General features: G+C 43.7%; 1 protein-coding gene across 1 annotated transcript in view; it reads left to right on the top strand.

Moving 5' to 3' along the window:
* The first annotated feature begins 3,000 nt into the window (after nucleotides 1-3,000).
* AQR (aquarius intron-binding spliceosomal factor) overlaps nucleotides 3,001-13,073 on the top strand; it is a 57,037-nt gene continuing 46,964 nt past the window's right edge. Inside the window, exons 1-7 of the mRNA XM_081858504.1 lie at nucleotides 3,001-3,180; nucleotides 5,862-5,918; nucleotides 6,418-6,458; nucleotides 7,574-7,609; nucleotides 9,998-10,118; nucleotides 11,605-11,745; nucleotides 12,858-12,926. Coding sequence (XP_081714630.1) covers nucleotides 3,070-3,180; nucleotides 5,862-5,918; nucleotides 6,418-6,458; nucleotides 7,574-7,609; nucleotides 9,998-10,118; nucleotides 11,605-11,745; nucleotides 12,858-12,926 — 576 coding nt within the window. The 5' untranslated portion in view covers nucleotides 3,001-3,069. The remainder of the gene's footprint in view (nucleotides 3,181-5,861; nucleotides 5,919-6,417; nucleotides 6,459-7,573; nucleotides 7,610-9,997; nucleotides 10,119-11,604; nucleotides 11,746-12,857; nucleotides 12,927-13,073) is intronic.

Here is a 13,073-nt window from a genome sequence, read left to right as displayed (position 1 = left end):
CGAGGTTGTCCATTGATGGGTACTTCCAGACTGTGGCAATTTTCAGGTGGAATTCAATCACATGGCATCAAATTCAACTTGCACAGTTATAGCTGATTGGGAGGCATTGTGCAACAAACCCATTTCCCCAAAGGATAGGACTTTTTGCAATAAGGCAAGTGATGGAGGAAATGCACTGGGGTTACACTTGCTGTGGTGCAATGCCATCAGCCCTTCCTGCAAACAGATCAGAGTGAACGCTCAATAAGCAGCTTGTCTGGAAGCATCCAGCCTCTGGAGGGCCACAAGTCTGCTATCTCCAAAAAAGGATCGGACTAGCAGGTGACGAGGAGGACCTCTGCCTGACCAAGCCGAGCCAGTAGCAGGGGGCCAAATAAGGTCATTTCCTATGTTCCCATCACATTCAACGCAAGCAGAGGAAGTGTTACCAATGCTGTAGAAGTTTGTGGAGTCAAGGAATGTCCCAGCCTGATAAGAGAATACTAGCATACGGTTAAGAAGAAGAAGAGTTTGGATTTGATATCCCAACTTTCACTCCCTTTAAGGAGTCTCAAAGCGGCTAACATTCTCCTTTCCCTTCCTCCCCCACAACAAACACTCTGTGAGGTGAGTAGGGCTGAGAGACTTCAAAGAAGTGTGACTGCCTGGGGACACAGGTGGCGCTGTGGTCTAAACCACAGAGCCTAGGGCTTGCCGATCAGAAGGTCGGTGGTTCAAATCCCTGCGACGGGGTGAGCTCCCGTTGTTCAGTCCCTGCTCCTGCCAACCTAGCAGTTTGAAAGCACGTCAAAGTGCAAGTAGATAAATAGGTACTCTGGCAGGAAGGTAAATGGTGTTTCCGTGCGCTGATCTGGTTTGCCAGAAGCGGCTTAGTCATGCTGGCCACATGACCCGGAAGCTGTATGCCGGCTCCCTAGGCCAATAAAGCGAGATGAGCGCCGCAACCCCAGAGTCATCCGTGACTGGACCTAACGGTCAGGGGCCCCTTTAAGTGCTGCCTGAAGGTGTCATGCTCGGTAACAATTATGCAAAGATAATACTGTATTCCAGTTGGGCTCTTTTTGTATATGTTTAATTACATTTTAAATAAATAAATAAATAAATAAATAAATAAATAAATAAATGGAACGTTATATCCCACACAATCCAGTTCCAGGGATAGCAGACATATATGGCCTGGTCCCAAAGATATCCTGCAAGCATTGCCGCAGGTTCATATGATGGGGGGGGGGGGATTTCATTACAATATACAAACACTGACAAATGCTGTGCTGCATGTAAAGTAGGAAATTATATACAGTAATGACTGAATAAAGCATGGGTAGGCAAACTAAGGCCCGGGGGCCGGATCTGGCCCAATTGCCTTCTCAATCCAGCCGGAATCTCTGTGTTTTTACATGAGTAGAATGTGTCCTTTTATTTCAAATGCATCTCTGGGTTATTTGTGGGGCCTGCCTGGTGTTTTTACATGAGTAAAATGTGTGCTTTTATTTAAAACGCATCTCTGGGTTATTTGTGGGGCATAGGAATTTGTTCATCCCCCCCCAAAAAAAATGTAGTCCTGCCCCCCAGAAGGTCCGAGGGAGAGTGGACTGGCCCCCCGCTGAAAAAGTTTGCTGACCCCTGGTAAAGCAACAAAATAAAATCCGTACTAATATTGCTGTTACATCCAACGTCCAGCAGAGGGGAGCAGCGAGCACTCCTGTTTAAACCATTTAGGCTGAAGCCATTGCACGCTGTGGCTCAAAGCTCCTATTGTGATGATCTCTACATTTTTGGGGGATGAGGCTGGTAGAGCAAGGTAAGGGCATTGGGAGCTGCCGCACAATACCACACCGTACACACGTTATCAAGATGCGCTTAAGTCACGCAGATGAAGCGAGCTACCTTACAGCTCTTACCAGCCTACTGTTTACATAAAGCAGCACAGAAATCAAATCATAATACGTATCAAGCGAGCTTTCCCATAGCTAAGTGTCATGCGTATAATTATTGAGATTTTCTGCCTATATTCTTGTGTGTGTCGTGCTGAGTTCAGGGAGAGAACAAGCACAAGCTTAGTTTATTGCTGCGTGACTTAAACTAAGGGAAAAGCTCCACTCAGAGGCGAGGACTGGGAGAGAATTATAGGAGCCCAAGCAGGTCTTAAACCACTAACTTAAAACCATGATCATACCAACAGTGTATAACGTGTGAATGTGCACACTTTGGTCACTTCTTGCACCGGAGGAAGTGGGCTGCAGTCCAGGAAAGCCATCCTAACAAAGCTGCAATCCTAACCCCGCTTCCCTGGGAGTAAGCCCCACTGAATTCACTGGGACTTACTTCTGAGTAGAGAGGGTATGGATTGCGCTGTAACTCTTGTCATAGCAGAAACTTTCACCCTAACTTCACGGTAAACGTGAGTTATTGTCAGGTAACCGCGTGCGCAGGATCGCTGCTGTCATTAAATTAAATTAAATCAGGTTTGCTTGCAGATCAGGGTTACACTCTTCGTTGAAAACAAGCGGTTTTTGACGCGGCCACTTCTCCTCTGAAAGCGGAAATCAAGACACAAAACAAAAGCTCCCGCCCCTCTGTTTGCAGCAAAAATAAAAAATAATTTAGATAAATCCCCTCCCTTCTCAACTATTCGGTTGCACGCGGACACCTGGCGCTTTCAACCTTTCCAAGTGTATAATGCAGATCCTAAACAATCAGGGCAGTGCTGCGCCTGCCCACTCAGAAGTAAACCCGGTTGAGTGTATGGGACTTCCTCCTTGCTAAGTCTGCATGGAATGGAACCCTCAAGGAGTCACTCGAGGCAGTGGACGTCATGCTATAATTTCTATCTCTATGTCCCAGCTTCTCAAGGCGAGCGGAAAGGGAAGAGGCGAACGGAATCTGTAAAGGAAGCGGAAGTAGCGTGTGCGGCGGCAGCCGCAGCGGCTTCAGTCCGGGCGGGCGAAACCATACTACGGGGGGAGGGGGGAGAGAACGGGCAATACCAAGCGTGGTTCTCAAGAGAGAGAGGGCGGGGAGGCTGGCCTCGTGGAAGAGGCGTGGAAGGGGCTGCTGCGCGGAAGCAACATGGCAGCGGCGCCGGCGATCTCCTCGGCGGGAGCTCAGCAGGAGCCGCCTGCGCCCAAGAAGATCGTGGCTCCCACCGTGTCGCAGATCAACGCCGAGTTCGTGACGCAGGTGAGCATACCCGAAGGGAGCAAAGGGATCCGGAAGATGCTGGGCTCAGGTGGAGAGAGATCTGGGGCACGTCCCCCTTTGAAGGGGCACGTGAGGGAAGCCCCAACCCCCACTAGGGAGGATCCCTTTATCTATTGATTGCATTTGTCTCCCACCTTCAATTCCCCCCCTCCAAGGAGGTTCTTCCCTCGCCTCTCATTTAAAAACCCCCAAAACAACCCTGCGAGGAACAACGCCCAGGAAAGTATTTGAACCCTGGTCTCCCAGGTTTTCGGTCTGTCACTAACCACTAGGCCACCGTTATGATTATAGAGGCACTGTGGCTCTGGGTAATCAGTGGCTAGGGGTGCTGTCCTTTGGTTTGTTTTTGCTTCATGAAGTTGGTTGATTGCAAGAAGAAAACACCTCAAAAGCCGTTTACGAAAAGATAAAACCAGGAAAAGTTGACGGTGCGTTGAAATATACAAGAAGTTAAAACATTAAAGTAGGTTAGAATTTGCACCGGCATTTCTAAACATCTGGGTTGTTGTGGTTGTTGTTATATTTCATTATACCCGGCTTTCCCCCCTGACAGGGACTCAGGGAGGCTTACAGATAAAAATAAGAACAATGAGAAACCATTAAAAGCAGTTAAACACTGGTCGAATTAAAACTATGTCCTGCTTGTGGATTTTCCATAGGCACCTACCCGGTTGACCACAAGGAGAACAGGATGTTGGGTTATATCGGCCTTTTTGATCTGATCCAGCAGCACCCCTTTTATGCTCTCGTAGGAATAGTGCTGCTGAATCAGACTGACATTTCATATTCTAATCCAGCACCTGTTTTCTGCAGAAGCTGGATAGAAGCCTCTGGGAAAGCTTTGGTAAAATATGGAATCAATAGTATAGTTAGACTAGGTGCACTGCCCCTGAACATGGAGGTTTTGTTGATGATCACACTAAGGCAGGATGCCTCAACCATGTTTCCTGCAAAACATCATGCGTCCAAAAGACTTTATGTCTTCAGTGTCAAAAGTATTGTATTTGTGGGTGTCTTGGCCATTAAGCACATATGACTTGTTTCTCCCAACACTGAACTTTGTATTTAATAATAAAGCAAAGCAATTGTTCTAAATACCCACGGACATTGGGACACGGGTGGCGCTGTGGGTAAAACCTCAGCGCCTAGGACTTGCCGATCGCATGGTTGGCGGTTTGAATCCCCGCAGCAGGGTGAGCTCCCATCGTTCGGTCCCAGCTCCTGCCCACCTAGCAGTTCAAAAGCACAATTAAGTGCAGGTAGATAAATAGGTACCGCTTTCTAGCGGGAAGGTAAACGGCGTTCCGTGTGCTGCTCTGGTGCCGGTTCGCTGGAGCAGCTTCGTCACGCTGGCCACGTGACCCAGAAGTGTCTCCGGACAGCACTGGCTCCGGCCTCTAGAGTGAGATGAGCGCACAACCCTAGAGTCTGTCAAGACTGGCCCGTACGGGCAGGGTACCTTTACCTTTTACCCACAGACAACAATTAACACATTGAGGAAAGGTCATTATTATGATTTGTTGATTGCGGTTGCATATAGTTGCAGTAAGTCTTTTGACAGGCACCATCATTTTGCTGACTGATAAAATGAATGGCTGGACCACACACAGAGGATATACCGTATTTTTCGCTCTATAAGACGCACCAGACCACAAGACGCACCTAGTTTTTGGAGGAGGAAAACAAGAAAAAAAATATTCTGAATCTCAGAAGCCAGAACAGCAAGAGGGATCGCTGTGCAGTGAAAGCAGCAATCCCTCTTGCTGTTCTGGCTTCTGGGATGGCTGCGCAGCCTGCATTCGCTCCATAAGACGCACACACATTTCCCCTTACTTTTTAGGAGGGAAAAAGTGAGTCTTATAGAGCAAAAAATACGGTACTCACTGTACTAACTGGGGAGGGATTAGGACTGTGCCCCCAAAGCAGACCATTGTACTAGTAAGATATTTTGCCTTAAAAATCAGGGCTCAAAATAAGAATCTCTGCCAGTCCTTTTTCATTATTTAAAAAAATAGCTTTCAACAAACTGGTGTGCATGCCACTCACCCAGAGGAAACAGCTTGCTTACTGCAATCTGGCTCTATAATGAGTAGCTAGCTCAGCCTTTACCCACCTGGTGCCTTTGACATTGAACTGCAATGTCCATCAGCCCCAGCTAGCACTGGCCAAAACATCTAGAGGGCAAAGACTGAGCAGTGTTTGAATATTCAAGTTATTAAACTATTATAAACGTTTGGAAACCAAAGTCAAAACGAAATAAAATTCCTTCCAGTAGCACCTTAAAGACCAACTAAGTTAGTTCTTGGTATGAGCTTTTGTGTGCATGCACACTTCTTCAGATACGGTAACCAAAGCGCAGCTTCTGATTGGCTGCAGAAAGCAGCCAAGCAGAAGCCCCGTCAGACATTTGGCTTCCATATATAGTTCACAAACCGGAACAGTCACTTCCAGGTTTGCGCCGTTCGGGAGCCAAAATGTTCGAGAACTAAGCTGTTTGAAAACCAAGGTACGACTGTATAAAACCTTGCATCCTTACCCTTTTTGAACACAGAGGGAAAGTATGGAAATATTCTCATGTTATCATATAGAATGGAGGTTTGGTTATAGTAGGCTAGGACTTCTGATTGTATATTTTAATGAAATGACCTTTTATCTTACAGTTGGCAAACAAGTACTGGGCACCACATGTCAAGAAAAGGCTACCTTTTGAGTCAAAGGTAAATGCTTAAAACATTGTTAGTTCTATTTTAAATTGGTAGTGCAATAAATCCTAGAAACTCGTATTTAAAGTAAAAAAAAATTACTTTGGATTACAGAACAGGAAGAATGTTGATTTGATTTCAGCACTTTGTTTAAAACTGTACAAATAAGCCACCCTGACAGCAGCTTTTACATTTTATTCTATATTTGCTGCTTATGTAATGGAATATTTTGTCAAACCTCCAAAGGTTCCTTGAAGTTTCTTTTAAAAACCAGTTTGATTTCAGTACATAGATTATTATTTCTTCCCTGCACAATCTTCTTAATACTTCTGATTTCATTTGTTGAAAACATGAAGCATTATTGTAGTTTAAAAACTGTGCTACTGTGTTGATGGTGTTAAAGAATTCATCTCTGAAAATGCATGTTACTGGAAAGAGGAGATAAAGGAGAGCAAGAATTGTGCTGCATATCTTTTTCTTTTTTCAAAAAACCCTCTTTCTTCCTTTGTTGTAGGTTATTGAAGATGTGTATGGAAAAGAAATTGTTAGGTCCAAGTATGTATACTGCATTTTCTCTGTTATCCATTATCTGTATCATAATAGACACATTTTTGACTTTTCAAACAATGAAGTCTCCATAAAATAAGTGTCTGAATTCTGTGTATGTATATGCTTTTCTTGCATAAATTGTCTTGCAAGGATAATTTTTTATTATTCCTTAGAAGAAATACAGGCCACAGACCAGTGCATCTCACCACTGATTATGGGCACCTGTCTAGAATTTTTATTTAATTATAAGATTTATAGTCTTTTTCTGTCTTTATGAGTACAGTGGTACCTCTACTTGCGTTCACCTCTGGTTACGTATCCTTCAGGATACATACATGGCAAACCTGGAAGTATTTTTCCGGGTTTCACCGTGCCCATATGCCCAGAGGTGGTCCCTCCAGTTGCAGAAACCTTGGGCTCCGACCAGCGCTCCGGAATGACTCCCATCCGCAACCAGAGGTACCACTGTAAAACTTGTTCAAGGTGGCTTATACAATAAGAGAGAAAAATACAATTTAAAACTATAATATAAGACTTGCAACCTTCATATATCCCAATGCCATCTGGACTGAATGAAAAAGAGAAATGCAGCTGGGAGTTGTTAGTGTTCTGATGACATCTCTGATGGCAGTTTCATGTTAACAGTGAAAGCTGGTGCCCATCACAGCTGGTAGGGGAGAAGGGAAGGAGGCCACCAGCCATAGACAATGATATTCAGAACCAACTAATTCAGGTTTTGTCCCCATCCTTCTCCCTGTAACACTGAGACTAAGGAGAAGAAGGTTGATAGCCAATGCCACCCGCTGAACTATTTGTAAATGGGGACAGACAGGTGGGAGCTGGTTGAGGCAGACTGATATTGATGGTCCATTAATTCTAATAGACCAGCCTCTGCTGGATGTTACATAGCATGGGAGACATCAGAGAACCCAGCAGTGCTTTATATCACAAGTGATGTGGAGCAATCAAAAGTCCATCATCAGCACCATATGGAATCTGCCATGCAGGTTAGTTTATAGCCTCCAAAGCACAGTACCCCTTGAGTTCAAATATACAACATAAGGTAAACTAATTTAGGCAAGAGTTGAAATGTTAATTTTCCCCCCTGCCTGTGATTTCAGATTTGCGATTAGAAAAATCATGCTTCTGGAATTTAGGTAAGTGTTTTTGGAGAAAGAAATGCACTTTAAAATGATAATCTGACCCGTGTGGGGTAGTGTCTTACTGGTTCAAAAATCTCCTTTGCCATAAATTTACTAATTGGCTATTAGCAATCCACTATATCCCAGCTTAATCTCCACACCCTCCATCTGCAAGATGGAGATGATAAGTTTGTTTGTTTGTTTGATACATATATAGCCCACCTTTTCTCCAGAAAACTCAAGGCATTGTCATAACGACCCTGTAAGGTAGGACAGACCGAGAGACAGTGACTGGTCCAAGATCACCCCTGAGCTTCATGGTTGCGTGGGGATTTGAACATGGCTCCCTAGTCCAACACTAACCACTGTGCAATGCTGGCTCTATCTCTGAACATATCTTACAGGGTTGTTATAAGGATTGCTGACATAATTTGTATGAAATGCTTCAAACATTCTAATTTCTGTATAAATAATATTTCTATTTACCATTACTAAGGCAAGGATGAAGTACCGTAGCTGTTTGGAAAGATAATGTAGTTCATTCCTTCACTTGGCCATATCCCGGTGTGTCATAAGCTGTATAGTTGAAACTACAGGAAATACAATGTTATGCCAGCTAAAGTATAGGTTTTGTTTAACTCTTCCAAACATTTAGAGAAAACAAAGCTTCCTCCTGCTTCGTTTTTTTGCTGTAAGCAGTGATGACACTCTGGGTGTTTTATGTAACTGTTGAAACCTTTATTTTTGCACTGAGCGTGTAATGCATAAACTTTTAATGGGTTGTGATCCTTGCCCAATTAGATTGAAAAACCTCTGAGTCTTTGCTGGAAGAATGGAGATGGGCTGGGTAAATAGGTCTTTGGATGGAACACAAATAAATTTTCATAATGGGGCTTGGAGGAGCCTCTACATGGGCTAGATGTAGAAAGGGTTTGTTGTTTTGGTTAGGGCAGTGGTTCCCAAACTTACCCCTCTCCCATGGACTACTAGAAAATTGTTGATGGTGCTGGTGGACCACTTAAATATTTTTCTGCTGGTAGTGGCAAGCGTAATGCAGAGGGATAGAGGCAGTGGTATTGTTATTGCTTCTTCTGTTTATTATATTGTAATACAATGTATTACAACTTGCATTCCAAAGAATTCAAATTGTAATACAATAAGATACAATATAGGAAATTTTAAAACCCCAATATGAATAACATTAAAAAATCAGTATGAATATTTAAGGGGGACATGCTGCAGACCAGCTGAATGACACTTGAAGATCACTGGTGGTCCACAGACCACAGTTTAGGAAACCCTGGGCTAGGGAGAAGCAAGTTATAAGGTGCTGTAGGGAGGAGGAGTGCATGGAAGTTATTTGTGGCCACTCTAGGTTGAATATCCTCAACTCCCAAATAGGGCATCCCAGTTCTGGGCACCACAGTTCAAGAAGGACACTGACAAACTGGAACGTGTCCAGAGGAGGGCAACCAAAATGGTCAAAGGCCTGGAAACGATGCCTTATGAGGAATGGCTAAGGGAGCTGGGCATGTTTAGCCTGGAGAAGAGGAGGTTAAGGGGTGATATGATAGCCATGTTCAAATATATAAAAGGATGTCACATAGAGGAGGGAGAATGGTTGTTTTCTGCTGCTCCAGAGAAGCGTACACAGAGCAATGGTTCCAAGCTACAAGAAAGAAGATTCCACCTAAACATTAGGAAGAACTTCCTGACAGTAAGAGCTGTTCGACAGTGGAATTTACTGCCAAGGAGTGTGGTGGAGTCTCCTTCTTTGGAGGTCTTTAAGCAGAGGCTTAACAACCATATGTCAGGAGTGCTCTGATGGTGTTTCCTGCTTGGCAGGGGGTTGGACTCGATGGCCCTTGTGGTCTCTTCCAATTCTATGATTCTAGGTTTTTGATTTTGCTTATGCTTGTGAAACCAAGTTGTCCTGCTTTTTAGCGCATTCGCAAGTGTCCATGCTGTCGATTCATTTTTTTCCACAATTCATGTGATGGCTTTTATTTCAAGAGACAGGAGACATTTGCCTTTGAGTACTAAAGCAAGTGTCTGCTGAAGTGCGTGTCACAAGTAGGAGGGATGCTTATTCTTATTCTCCTTACAAAATCAGCATGAATTAGTGTTCAGACTAATGTAGTGCTTGTGCCAAGTACATGTAAAACTTCTTTAATGAACAGAGTGTTCCAGAAGGCTAATTCATGTGCTGTCCTCACTCAGATTGATTTAAATGGCCCTGGTAACTTTTATTGCAGTGACCTGTGTTGGAGGCGACATTGGAAGCTACGTACAAATCATATAGATAACTTTTTTAGTTTTTAAAAAAGATCATTATGTTTCTTGCCCCCCGATGAATGACATATTAGATGGGTGGTAACTCTCTTGTCTTTTCACTTTTCACAGCCAGTACCTTGAAAATTACTTGTGGATGAATTATTCTCCCGAGGTGTCCAGCAAGGCTTATTTGATGTCAATCTGTTGTATGGTGAATGAAAAGTTCAGGGAGAACGTTCCCGCATGGGAGGTAATAGACTTCAATTATAGCCTGCAGTAACTTTGAGCCACAATTTGCAACTTTCACATTGCCCACTTAAAGTGTCATCGCATGTCAGAAAGCGCAATACCGGCTGTCACTGTGCCTCGTCTGAAGTCGTCTGCCGCAGCCTTTTAAAACAACAGCAGGCTCCTGTTAGAGAATAGCAAGGGACAGTTGAAAGGTTTCACAGTGGAAGCAGGAGAAATGTGAAAAGAATTGTTTCAGTGATTGGAGGTGTTTTCTCTGCGTTGTGACTTGACAAAGTCTGGCACTTAATGGTGAAGTTTTTTGTGCTGTCAAAAGATAATGGAAAGAGAAATGTTCGTTTCTGTAGGACAGCTTTATTGGAAACTGGAGAACAAGTTTGGGGACATTTTACATTATCAATCGTTTCCAGTCTCCATGGCTCCATCTTCCAGGAATGCTAAGAGACATCCTTACATTAAGAGGCATGCCTGTGGTAATACAATGAAGCGTTCTTTGGGCAGGGGGTGAAAGCATAGTGACCTTGGTGGAGGCAGAGGAAGGAAGCAGCAATACTGCTGTGATTTTAGGAATGGGGTCTTGGTTTCCATTTGGACCCAAAGGAGATGAAGTTGGACAATACACATTTTTGTTATGTAAGTAGCAGCCTTGAGAGTTCCAGAGGAGAAGTAATAAGTTTTAACTAATTATTTCCCTGTCATATTCCTGATTTTTTAAAATTAAAAAAATGCCTCTCTGAAGCTGCATTTCAAATAAAGCTTCTGTCAGCACATCTTGTTTGGGTCGCAGCTTATTTATTTAGTATAAAAGGCCTTCAATTTTCTGTACATGGTCTATTTCTATTTCTACTTTTACTTTTTGAGTTTTCACTGATAACCCGATTTCTATCATGTTGCAGGACACAGGTCTGTTGTGAATGAATCACTTCTGTTATTTGCTAGTTTGCCCCCTTTGTACATTCAGAAAAAAGATGTTGTGCTTACCCTTCAGCTGGGTATAGAAGTGTGGGTATTGTATTTGGGTACTGCCCAACTATTTCTCCTCAAGAAGATAGAAGTGATTGATCTGACTCCTGATTCTGTCCCTTAACACTCTTCAGAAATGTAGTCACTTCATGATATCCAGTGTAAGAGGAAACCCATTAACAGACCTAAATAATTTTAGTCCATTGATTTCAGGAGATCTACTCTGCGTATAACTGATATTGAATATCACTCATTGTCTTTTGCATTGTTCAGAGATACAGCTGTTCTGTTGGTGTTCATCACCAAATTGCTTACTGTGAAGCACAAATGCTACAATGCTACGATTCCTACTACATAGCTAGTTCCAGCAGTAAACCTACGAGCAAATGGCCAGTCTGTGCTTGCCAACAGCTTACAGTTGTCATGTCCAGTGAGTGCATTCCCCCACTATGCATCCACTCAGCACAGAAATATGAAAAAGATGCTCCATGTGACCTCACTGCTGACTTTTATGTTCCCCTTAGACATTCAAAAAGAAGCCAGAGCACTTTCCGTTCTTTTTCAAACGTGTGCTGGATGCTTCCTTGGCTGAGAGTGACAACGAGTTCTCTCTGCAGGAGCAGACCATACTTCTGCTCTTCCTTGACCACTGCTTCAACAGTCTGGTAAGCTTTATTCTTCAGAGATTTGTCGTTGTTGTCATTTATGGTGCGTTTGGCAAATACGGCAGAAGTGCCCATAGTCCTGGCTACTCAGAGCAGCCTCCTCTTGTTAGCATGCTGTGCCTCTCCACATTCAGTTGTCACAGTTTTCTTCTGAAGGAGCCCTCTTAAGTGGCATTTATTACGCTAGGATTCCAAAGATCCATTTAGAGCCATTCCCAATGCCTGCTCCTCAACTAGAGATTGTATTTCTCTTGAGGAGAAATCAGAGCCTATGTTTGAGCAGGTTCTGCAGGTGTTCCAAGACCTCTTTAACTGGGCAAATATGCTGTACCAAAGCCCTAGGATTTAGTAAGTGGGACTGGCATGAAAGTGTTGTATTGCAGAGTAACTTTTGATCAGTGTTCCTGCTAGTCTTGTCCTCTTTCAGGCTACTCCAGCCTCCCTCTTCCCCATCTTCCCCACAGATGTTTTCTTTCTCAGTAGCCACATTGGGCTACATAGCTGATAGAATTCTGCATCTTTGTTTGCTCTTAGTATATATAATACTTCAAATGGACAGTTAAGTCTTCCTTTTGGTTAGCATTTGGATTTATAGAGGTGATAGCCAGCCTGGGCCTCTCCAGAGTAGGGGGGTTATGACTCGGAAGCCACTCCATGCACGGAAAATTCTATAGACCCAGATGATAAGCCCTTCACATCAGATCTGCAAAAAAATTGACCCACCAAACGAAGTGCATTAGCGGGGATTTTTCTTCTTTTTCCTGCTTTTGGAGAACTGTCAAGCCATGATTCGTGGCTCACAGGCCGTGTTTGGCTTAATGGAATACTAGTGATATTGGCCGGCTGTAGATTATTTATTCCCCTTTCCTCATGGAATAGCGCTTTCCTGACTTACCACTGCACCCTTCCAAAAGCCATTCTGGAGGGTTTGGGGGTCCTCCCAGTAGAGCATGGGAGGTGGCATGTTGAGGCTGTAGTGGGAAGGGAATTGCCAAAAGTTGGGGACACCCCTTCCTCCTTGTGCAACTAGAAGTGCCTTCCATTTGTGCAACTGTCGTTTTGAATCCAAGCCTCATAAACATACTAATAGCCTGTTCTGTTTCTTGCAACAGGAAGTAGATTTGATCAGAGGGCAAGTCCAGCAGCTTATCTCCCTGCCCATGTGGATGGGACTGCAGCCTGTAAGTGTTTCATAAAGAATGCAGGGAACCTTTGAAGCATCATGTGGACATGGAGGTTCACTGGACCAATTCTGCTGCATTCTAATGAACCTTTGCATGACAGCTTCTGCTGTCAGAGATTTATTGCTATTTTAATCAGTGGTTTTG

The sequence above is a fragment of the Podarcis erhardii genome (assembly GCF_964252035.2).
Source record: "Podarcis erhardii genome assembly, chromosome: 1".
NCBI lineage: Eukaryota > Metazoa > Chordata > Lepidosauria > Squamata > Lacertidae > Podarcis > Podarcis erhardii.
This window is presented reverse-complemented; position numbering and strand designations above follow the sequence as displayed.